The 11,356-nt window shown below is 36.3% G+C and overlaps 1 protein-coding gene across 3 annotated transcripts in view; it reads left to right on the top strand.

Moving 5' to 3' along the window:
- The window catches only part of CARNMT1 (carnosine N-methyltransferase 1), a 46,238-nt gene that overhangs the window by 19,424 nt on the left and 15,458 nt on the right, over positions 1-11,356 (top strand). For all 3 annotated transcript variants that reach the window (XM_017892719.1, XM_017892721.1, XM_017892720.1), the window contains exons 4-5: positions 9,116-9,256; positions 10,207-10,385. In XM_017892719.1, the coding sequence (XP_017748208.1) occupies positions 9,116-9,256; positions 10,207-10,385 (320 nt within the window). The remainder of the gene's footprint in view (positions 1-9,115; positions 9,257-10,206; positions 10,386-11,356) is intronic.

The following is an 11,356-nucleotide window of genomic DNA, read 5'->3' as shown; positions in this document are numbered from 1 at the left end:
AGGAGGGTCTCGATCTCCTGACCTCGTGATCTGCCCGCCTCAGCCTCCCAAAGTGCTGGGATTACAGGCGTGAGCCACCGCGCCCAGCTGAGTTAATTTTTATATGTGGTTAAGGTAGTAATCCAACTTCATTCTTTTGCATATGGATATCCAGTTTTCCCAGTACATTTGTTTAAAAAACAAAAACAAAAAGAAAGACTGTCCTTTCCCAATTGAATGGTCTTGGTAGACTTGTTGAAAATTAGTGGACCATATATGTGGGTTTTTTTCTGTACTCTGTATTCTGTTTCATTGGTCTGTATGTTTGTCCTTATGCCATAACATACTATTTTAATTGCTGTAGATTTATAAATTTCAAAGTCAGGAAGTGTGAGTCCTTTGTTGTTTTTCAAGATTATTTTGGGGCCCTCTTGTAATTCTTGTGAATTTCAGGGTTTTTCATTTCTGCAGAAAAGGTTGTTGGAATTTTGATTAAGGATTGTGCTGAATATGTAGATTGCTTTGGGTAGTACTGAGATCTTGACAATGTTAAATCTTACACATTATCACAGTATGTCTTTCCATCTATTTAGAGCTTAATTTCTCTCAGCAGTGTTTTGTAGTTTTCAGTGTACGGGTCTTTCACTTTGGTTAGATTTATTTGTATGTGGTCGGATATGGTGGCTCATGCCTGTAATCCTAGCACTTTGGGAGGCCGAGGCAGGTGGATCACAGGGTCAGGAGTTCAAGACCAGCCTGGCCAACATGGTGAAACCCCATCTCTACTAAAATACAAAAAGTAGCTGGGCATGGTGGCATGCACCTGTAATTGCAGGTACTTGGAAGGCTGAGGCAGAAGAATCGCTTGAACTCAGGAGGTGGAGGTTGCAGTGAGCCAAGATCGTGCCATTGCACTCCAGCCTGGGCAATAGAGTGAGACGCTGTCTCAAGAAAAAAAAAAAAAAGATTTATCTGTATGTATATAATTCCTTTAAATCAAAGTTATCCAACCCATGGCCAGTGGGCTGCATACGTCCCAGGACAGCTTTGAATGTGGCCCAGCACAAATTTGTAAACTTTCTTAAAACATTGTGAGGGTTTTTTTATTTTTTATTTTTTTAAGTTCATCAGCTGTTGTTATTGTTATTTTATGTGTGGCCCAAGACAGTTCTTCCAGTGTGGCCCAGGGAAGCCAAAAGATTCGATATCCCTGTGTTAGATGCTATTATAAATGGAATTGCTTTCTTAATTTACTTTTCAGAATTTTTGTTGCAGGTGTAGTAGAAACACAACTGATTTTTGTGTGTTGATCTTGTACCCTGTAATCTTGCTTTTTTTAGCTCTATTAACTTTCTTAGGGATACTTTGTGGATCACATTATGCAAGAAGAGATCTCGTTTTTACCTTTTCTTTTCCAATTTGAATGCCTTTTGTTTCCTTGTTTCTGTTCTTAGGGAGAAAGCTTTCAGTCCTTCACCATTGAGTAGCTGTGGGACTTTCATAAATACCCTTTATCATGTTGAAGAATTTTCTTAGTTTTTTTTTTCTCAAGGCAGGGTCTCGCTCTGTCACCCAGGCTGGAGTGCACTGGCACGATCTTGGCTCACTGCAACCTCTACCTCCTGGGTTCAAGCGATTCTCCTGCCTCAGCCTCCCGAGTAGCTGGGATTACAGGCGTCCACCACCACACCTGGCTAATTTTTGTATTTTCAGTAGAGACAGGGTTTCACCATATTGGTCAGGCTGATCTCAAACTCTTGACCTCCAGTGATCTGCCCACCTTGGCCTCCCAAAGTGCTGGGATTACAGGTGTGAGCCACCATGCCCAGCCAAATTTTCTTAAGTTTTCTAAAGGTTTTTCTGATAGAGTGCTGAATTTTGTCAAATATCTTTTTTGCATCAGTTGAGATGATATATATGTTTTTTCTTCCATTAATGTGATATATTTCATCAATTGATTTTCTTATGTTGAACCATCCTTGCATTCCTGGGATAAATTCCACTTGGTCATGGTAAATAATCTTTTAAATAAATGTTGTTGTTTCCAAAAAGATGTTATATTCTTAAAGTTTCTAGTTGGTATTCTCTCTCAATAGATATATTCAGTGCCCTGCTTTATAAAGTAATAGATACTAGTTTAATACTTTCTATAAAGTCCAGGTATACCTCAAAATTCAAATATCTGTTGTTGAAATATATGTAGGTTTTAATTGATAAGGCTTTTAATAGAAATGTACCAACGTTTGAGTGAATGTTGGAGGCTGAATGTGAAATGTTTATATGAACATCATTTCTGGCACTTAAAACATGACTTTGTTTAGACTCAGTGATTATAGAATCATGTATGAGACCATTAATTAGTATAACAGTGTCAGCAATACTAAAAGGGCATGCCATTGTTAAAGATAATTAGTGAACTAGCACACACTGTTACTTTTCCATTGTTATTGTTACTTGACAAAATGTAAACTGGTGAGGAAAGGATGAGTTAACTAAATGGTAACAATAGGTTATTTTTAAAATAAAAATAATTTAAAACTGTTCTAAATAAGTAAAACATTTTACAGGATTTAAAACTTAAAAGGTTTCAAGGGATATATACTCTCCTTCCCATAACTGTTCTTCATAACTGTTCCTCAGTTACCCAGTTTCCTTTCCTGAAAGTAATTGTTATAAAAGTGGATAGGTATATATAAACTTTAAATGAAGTACCCTGAAATGTAATATCTATTGCACTTTTTTTTGGTTATATTTCTTTGTATGTTATTTGTTTTACTTACTTGATTTAGATTGGTTTCCTTATAGTAGATAAGGTAAGCTATCAAAAAAACCTAAACAGGAAACCTAATAAAACACAGTAAGGGCTGCATCCATATTGAAATCATAGCTTTGCCAGAGTAAGTAAACCCTAGAGCCTGGAAAAGGGGTATTAGGCCGAGTGTGGCGGCTCATGCCTATAATCCCAGCACTTTGGGAGGTCAAGATGGGTGGAACACTTGGGGTCAGGAGTTCAAGACCACCCTGGCCAACACGGTAAGACCCCGCCTCTACTAAAAATACAAAAATTAGCTGGGTGTGGTGGCGCACACTTGTAATCCCAGTTACCTGGGAGGCCAAGGCAGGAGAATCGCTTGAACCTGGGAGGTGGAGGTTGCAGTGAGCCGAGATCGAGCTACTGCACTCCAAACTGAGCGACAGAGTGAGACTCCATCTCAAAAAAAAAGAAAAGGGTCATTAATTGTAGCCCTTCAGAATCCAGGTTGATGCTAGATAAATTCTGGTCAACTTTGTATCTTTCAGATAAATTTCTAGGACTCTGTTTATGCCACAGTGAGTACCTGGGGAATTTAATGTCTTTATACTCAGGCTGGAGTTAACACAAATTTATGTCAGCTAGCCTGTGTGTGTGTGTGTGTGTGTGTGTGTGTGTTTAAATTTCACTGAAGGCCTTTTCTGATTGAACTGCCTATAGAAGAACATATACTTAATGAAATATGTGTAGAATTAACTATATTTGTGGTCATTAAAATATTTTTCCTAAGGAAACACATACATCAGTTTCTCCAATTTGTCTATGTTTAGAGTTTTTAATATGCCCGAGTTTGCAAGCACAAGCAGCTTTGAAGCCACAGATTGACTTGCTTTTGTGTAGAGTCTGTTTGTTGATTAAGGAAATGGTGTTTTTCGTTGTGCTGAATGCCAAACACTTCAGTAGTTGTTATCCTCTGGTTTGTTTTTGTTTTAAATAGGATTTGAACACTAGTGAGCAGTTGCTTATTGAAATTTACAATATATATGTTTTTAATTTAAAGAATGAGCTTAGGATTTAAACCTTTTTCTCACATGTGAGCATAAACATAATGTAATAACTCTTCTTAATTGATGGTCAGACCAGTATGTATTGAGATTTAAAAAAAAAATTTTCCAAGTGAATGTCTAATCATTTAAATATAAGAATTCAGTGTTGTAAAGCTTATTAAGTAGGTAAGGAAATATAGATTCTTAAGCTTGCATCCTGTCTGGAAGGAAGGCTAACATGTCAAATCACACTTTTTGAGTCTAAAAGTCGCTGGACTGTATTTTTTAGATTTAATTTCATTAGCGACTTCAATTTTAGAAGACTTTGAAGTGATTTGTGGGGGGAAATCTGTTATTTCTTTGCATTTTAATATTATATACACAAACACTAAAAAGATACTGATGGCACTACTGACTGGTTTGAATTTATTTTTTCTTTTATATAGTTGGGCATAAGGAAAAAAATACTCTGAGCTCTAAAGAAGCATTTTTTTTCCCACTTAAGATAAAATAAATAATGTAAATTATAGTTCATGAAAAGATTATTTTAGCTAGGAGAACTCATTTTAAAAAAGAAAATGGAGGACATTGGAGGAAATGTAGACTGCCAAATAGTGCAGGTGGTAGTTTGGAGACTAAAGATAGATTTCTCCCTCATCCTGAAAGCCCTCCTAGACCAAAGACAAGTATGTGTTTCATATTTCTTTCAAGTCAAGATTTCAAGTGCTTACAGATCTAGAGGGATAACACAGTAGAAAACCACTCAGCATTCATAACCCAGTAGACAAATGCTGTAACTAAATCACAGAAAAAGATATACAGGACACTCAATCTCATAAGGAAATGCAAATGTAAAAACCACCTTAAGATGCCATTTTTTACTTATTGCAAAGGTTTAAAAGATAACTATTAGTGAAGGTGTTAGGAAACATAAAAACGTTGCTGGTGGAAGAATAAATTAGCAAAAAATTACGTAGAACAATTTGGCTTATTTGTCAAAATTCAAATGCAGATCTTGGCCAGGTGCCATGGCTCACGCCTGTAATCCCAGCACTTTGGGAGGCTGAAGTAGATCACCTGAGGTCAGGAGTTCAAGACCAGCCTCGCTAACATGTGAAACCTCTCTCTACTAACAATATAAAAAATTAGCTGGGTGTGGTGGCACGGGCCTGTAGTCCCAGCTATTCAGGAGGCTGAGGCAGGTGAATCACTTTAACCCCGGAGGCGGAGGTTGCAGTGAGTCAAGATCGTGCCACTGCACTCTAGCCTGGGCGACAGAGTGAGACTTTGTCTCATAACAAAACAAAACAAAGAACAAATGCGTATCTTGATTCTTGAAGTTCAATTTAAGGGAAGTTGTTCTACACATATATTTCTGCCTGTGAAAGTTATTCATGCCACTATATAGTGTGGGAAGTACAATTTTTCAAAATAAAAAGGAGTTATTCATTCTAAGGGTATTAGTTTTAACATTATGATAATGAAAGATTGGAAACAATGTAAATGTCCTTAATTAGGAGATTTTGATAAATTATGTTACAATCATGCAGTGAGTGAAGGAAGCTCTGTGTACTGCTATGAAAGAGATTTGGGGTATTGTATTGGATCAGGGGTTGGCAGATGTTTTCTTGAAGTGCCAGACAGTAAATGTTTTAGGCTTTGCCGGCAATGTGGTCTCTGTTGAGACTGCTTAGCGCCTTGTTGTAGGAATGTAGCAATAAACAATTCTTAGATGAGTGAGTATGGCTGTGTTTCAGTAAAACTTCATTTACAGTGACAGGTGACTGGCCTGCAAGCCATAGTTGCGGTACGTGTTAAGTGAATGATGCCAAGTGAGGAACCTTGGTATGTAAACTATAATAGAAGTATGAATGAACTGTTGAAAGCATACAGAAGAGAGTTCAGGGAACTTTGCCTGGGATATTTAGGAAATATAGATGAAGTGATAATTTATAATGATAAGGTAATAATTTGAGTTTCTGTGGGTAAAAGCACTAAAGATTAACATGAGAAAGTCTTTTCTGGGATCAGTGAGAAGTTGTCTGGCTGAAATAAAGAGTTCTTTGTTGGGAGTTGATGAAGAGGTAAGTTAGGAGGTGTTAAACACTCTTGATTTATAGTCCATTTTCTATGATGAATAAAAATAATTTTGGCTGGGTGTGGTGGCTCACGCCTGTAATCCCAGCACTTTGGGAGGCCATGGTTGCTTGAGCCCCTCAGGAGTTCAAGATCAGCCTGGGCAACACGGCGAAACCCCATCTCTTAAAAAATACGAAAATTAGCTGAGCATGGTGGCACACACCTGTAGTCCCAGCCACTTGGGAGGCTGAGGCAGGAGGATCGTCTGAGCCTGGGAGGCAGAGGCTGCAGTGACCCGAGATGGCACTATTGCACTCCAGCCTGGGCAACAGAGCAAGACTGTCTCAAATAAAAAAAAAAAAAAGAACTTCAATACTAGCTCTGTTAAACTTTGACATTTTGCCATATAGCTGCTTTAGATCGTTTTTTCATATTTAAAAAAAATTTTTTTGACTGCTTCTGCAGAGCAGGACTACGCCACAGACAGTGTGCTCAGGGCAGCCATATTTTTTAAAAGAAGCAATTTTGTTTTATTTTAAAATTTTGATGTAATAGATTATTAATGAGATGTTTTCATTACTTTTTATACTGTCTTTAAATTTGGTGTTTATTTTACACTTACAGCACATCTCAATTTGCACTAGCCACATTTTAAGTGTTCAGTAGCCACATGTAGTTAGTGGCTTTTATTGTACTGTACTGTTTGACAGTACTGTGATTCAAAGAGAACCACTGTAGGTACTTAAAAGTTGTATTTACTTCTACCACTAGGGGTCAGCCAAGTGTCATAATATTGACCCAACAAGACAGCATTTTGTGTTGGAGTTTTAAAATTTACAACTGCAGTGCAAAGATCATTCTGTGTGCAGCAAAGGAAACCTCTGTCAAGAGCAATATTTACTGCTGGTGAAAAAGCTGGAGCAGAAAGGGTGATGGAAATGTGATCTGTGGCCTCTTTAGACACATGGGCTCCATGTCCTTACAGATGTATCCTTTCTTCTCCATTCCTGTTTGTCTTAAATAAACTGTTGAAACTTTTCCTCCTGTTATTAGGGAGATCACATTTGTAGTAAATGTACTGCTTCTCTGTATTTGTACCTTATTAACTAGGTAAACTTGTTGACTTGCTTGTTTTCCCTAAGAATCTCAAGTAGGCACCATTTGATTACTGAGCCACATATTGTATGCCTCACTATTCCTGCTTAAAAAAAAATTCAGCCTGGTTTAAGGTTGTCTCACCATTAAGGTCTGTATTAGATTTATATTTATTGTTCTCCACAGAAATGACCTCATAGAAATGCCCTAGACTTTATGCGGATTCATAGCAGAAATTCCCACTTAGAGTGCCTTAGTTTCATACACATCATAATTAGAGGAACTTTTTATTATGCTGTTAATATCCCTTGTGTAAAGACCAAATGAAGAAAATCTAGCTAAGAACAAAGATTTAGGGAAAAGTTTTCTCCATCTTACCCATTCATTGCATAGTTCTTGATCATTTTTTCAGTTCTAGAGGGTTTGTTTTAATGCATTTCTTACATGTCCACTTCCTCTTTGTCATAATGCCTGTAATTTAGATCTGTATTAGTGTCTGTTAACTCTTAAGATAGGACTTTGATGTATTCTGCATTCTGTGACTTGATGATAGCCTTTCAATAGCAGTTTTAATACAAGGTACTGTTAATATATTTTCTGCCATTAGGTTGAGGTAGAGAGTTCTGTGGTTCTGTTTAGTTAAGGATAATTTGGTAAAAGCAGTCATTAAGTTAACTTTCCATAAGTTAGCAAAATAATTGTTGTTAACATTATTGGCACAGCTTTCCCTTCAGCTTCAGGGTAGCATAATTTCTAACTTCTGCGTGGTAATATTTTACTGGGGTCATCAGCCATTTGGAAATTGATTGCTGGTTATTTTTATATAAATATTTAAATACTATATGAATTTACTTCCAAATCCTTTTTCTTTCTGTTGCGTGACTTTGATCAGATAATTAAAAAAAAAAAAAATTCTAAGCTGAGAACAGCCACTTGCTGGGGTAGGGCTGGAAATGCATGTTATGATTGGGCAGATGGGAACTGAGAAAAGAAAGGTAATTCTGCAGCGTAGGGGTTTTGGTGGGCCTGGTAGGGAGTGAGAAGTGAGAGAGGATTAGGTCTGAGTAGCAGGCCATCATGGCAGGTCCCTTATATAAGGAATAGCACCCGAGTCCTAGAGCTATGAGTTTTCAAAAGCCCCATAGTGTTCTTTCTTTTTTATTTTGAAGTGTGACATGCAAAGGTTATATGGGCTGCTAGTAAAGTGCCCTGTTGCTGCTTGGAGCATGCCAAACTTAAAGGCCATGTAGTTAAAGATAAAAAATAATTAGTAGGAGTAGATTTGGAAATTGCATTTGATTTGTGAACCAAATTTAGGAAATACAGTAGTGAAGTTTCTTTTTACTTGACGTGATATTAGCTGATTGTATACATTTTCCTTTGGCTTCTTGTAAGACTACAATTTTAGTGTCCTCAGGATTATATTGATTTGCCAAAATTCCTAAGAAAAAGCCTTGTTTTGGTAAAGCTTTTAGTGGTTTGAAAGTGGAATGATGGATCTTATGTGAAGGAAATACGTAATGGCAGTGTGGTGCTAGTAGGTAGAGATCAGTTTGGTTGTGAACCTCTGGTTTGGTGTAATATATTTGTTATCATGTATGTTTAATTAGAGGGCCGTTTCCCATTTCCCCCATGAAAATATCCCCTCCCTCAAATTCCTGTCAACTAAAATATATAGGGATTTAGGGATGTACCCGACACATTAAACTCTACATCTGTTTAATCTAACATAAACAATTGGGTTACATATAAAATTTAGAAATAAAGTTATGTTGTGTTTATTGTCCCATATGATGAAGTACTTTTGTTCAAACTCTTCATATTTAATTGGGATCCCTTGGAATAATTTGTTTTTCTAAAATGGTTGTTCAGGGTGTCAGCTTATTAGGAATATGAGTGACTTTATAAGTCTTCAGATGTAAGGGGACTCCTTTTTTCTGAAAAATAATTTTTGAGGGCTAAAACCCTCATTTGATATCGGAACATACATAATAATTCCTTATACCTCTTATTTTTGATATTTAGAAGTATTTCTTGATTGTGAGAAGTCAGAGTTTTAGTGAGCTTATTCTTATTGAGTAAATGAGTAAGTTTTTAGTTGTTAATATGGATTTTGTCTTTTTTTCTTTGAGGGGTTGGACATAATTGCCTTATTTCATTTCAGGGATCCTTCTAAAGTAAATATTCTGGTACCTGGTGCTGGACTAGGAAGACTGGCCTGGGAAATAGCTATGCTAGGTTATGCTTGTCAAGGAAATGAATGGAGTTTTTTTATGCTCTTTTCTTCCAACTTTGTACTCAACAGGTATTTAATTTATTTTTTGCTGGAAATAGTAATTTCTCAGAATCAGATTGACTTAGCTATTTTCTTGAGCAATTTTGAATTTGAAGATAAGTACATAGCATTTGATTATTATATCTATCAGAAATGTTTCTTATGTTAAAATCAAAGTACTTATACAAATTATCACTTGAACCAATTGCCTAGTTATTAGAATGTTGAAACAGGATGGGTAAGTGACTTTATAGAAGGTGACTGGGCATTCCATGAAATGATTTCTGTACAAAATCTTCAGGACTAAGTATGAACCAGGAAGGAATATTTTTAAATTTATTCCTTAAGCTTTTTTACCTCCTTGTTTCTGTAGTTAAATAAGAGTTTAGTTTAGCAATTATAACTGTTTCTCCTTAATCAAGTTCTTATAAAATGGCCAAGTATGCTCTCATGACTGAGTTGGAAAGATCTCTCAGAACTTGTGTGGCCTCTTTTGGAAGGCAGTGGAAAAGAATTGTTATTTTTAAAGCCAGAAGATGTACATTGAGTAGCTGCCTTGTTTAAATAATATGTTGTCTCGGATGGCAGTATGAGTTTTAGGAGGTTGGTGAAAAAGGGAAAAAGAAGAGGGTTATACAAAAAATAGATGCAAACTGTTTTAGTTGAAACCAGTACCATTTTAAAAAACCTCGTTGGACTGTTTTACTTGGTTTTGAAGTTTAGAAATACATTTTAAAAAATTTAAATGAACAGCAAATTTATATCTTTGAATTTACTTTTTTTCTGTCTTTAATCCATAATTGGTTGGTCATCTACATGTATATGTACACTTTCAGATAATTAGGGAAGCTGTAATAGTGACTCTTTAAATATTAATTTTATGTGCAAATCTTCAATTAAACAGTATATTTTAGCATTTAAAGTGGATTTTCTTGGTAAAATATTTAGTTAACAGCTGATTTTATACTCATATTTTGCAGATGTTCTGAAATTAATAAATACAAACTTTATCCTTGGATCCATCAGTTTAGCAATAACCGGAGATCAGCTGATCAGATTCGACCCATCTTTTTCCCTGATGTTGACCCCCACAGTCTTCCTCCTGGTTCTAACTTTTCTATGACAGCAGGAGATTTTCAAGAGATTTATTCAGAATGCAGTAAGTCAAAATCAAGCATTGAAAAAGTCTTGTCCTTTATTCTAAATTTAATGAGCCAGTTTTATCCTAAATCAAGGTTTAGATCATTCATTTTGACGGTAGAACCTAAGGCATACATCAGTGTCAATTTAGAATGTTTTTCAAGGTCATGTACAAGGCAGTGATAGGAAATAAGAAGTGTAAGATATCTACAGTCAAGAAATTTAGATATGGGCCCTATTGGGCCCATTAATACTAAGAGATACCATGTAAACAAAGTTTAAATGAGTAATGAATACCAAAAAAATGAAAGGTTATTAGTGTAAGAAGGAAGCTGTTCATAGTGAGGCTTTCTCTTGAGAGAAATAGCATTTGAAGCAGACAGAAGTACCAAGATATGAATAAGGTGATTGGGGATGGCAGCACAGCTGTACTGTCAGGGAAGGAAAATATTTAATGGGAGATTTAATGGGATTTAATGGGAGCTATTGCTAGAAAAGTAAATTTGTTCCAGATCATGGAGGACTTTCATAGTCAGGCTGCGCAGTTGACTTCAGCCTGGCAAACTGTTGAAGAAATCTGAGCTAGGCATGAGAGAAAGGGAGATGATAATTGGGAAAGAGGAGAGGGAGATTGGCAGTAAAAGAAAAACAAAATAGAATAGTGAGGGTTCAGCAAGATCATTGAGTCAATAGGTATTTCTTGAGCACCTACTAAGTACCAGGTATGTTCTAGGTGTCAAAAGAGAACAGTGAACAAAGTCCCTGTCCACAGAGAACATCTTTTCTAATAGAGAAAGTGAGGCAATAACAAATCTAATATTGTAAGGAAGAAAAAATAAGGCAGGGAAGAGGGGTTACAGAGTGACTGGGGAGAGGCTGCTGCTTTATATAGAGTTGTCAGGGAAAGCCTTTTAGAAAGCCTTTTAGAGTAGAAACTAAAAAAGGAAAACCGTGTGGCAGAGAACCTTGAAAGAGTACAGAGGCAAACCA

The sequence above is a fragment of the Rhinopithecus bieti genome, unplaced genomic scaffold, assembly GCF_001698545.2.
Source record: "Rhinopithecus bieti isolate Rb0 unplaced genomic scaffold, ASM169854v2 scaffold_19708, whole genome shotgun sequence".
Classification (NCBI taxonomy): Eukaryota; Metazoa; Chordata; class Mammalia; order Primates; family Cercopithecidae; genus Rhinopithecus; species Rhinopithecus bieti.
The sequence above is the reverse complement of the archived record's forward strand: the minus strand, read 5'-3'. Positions and strand labels throughout refer to the sequence as shown.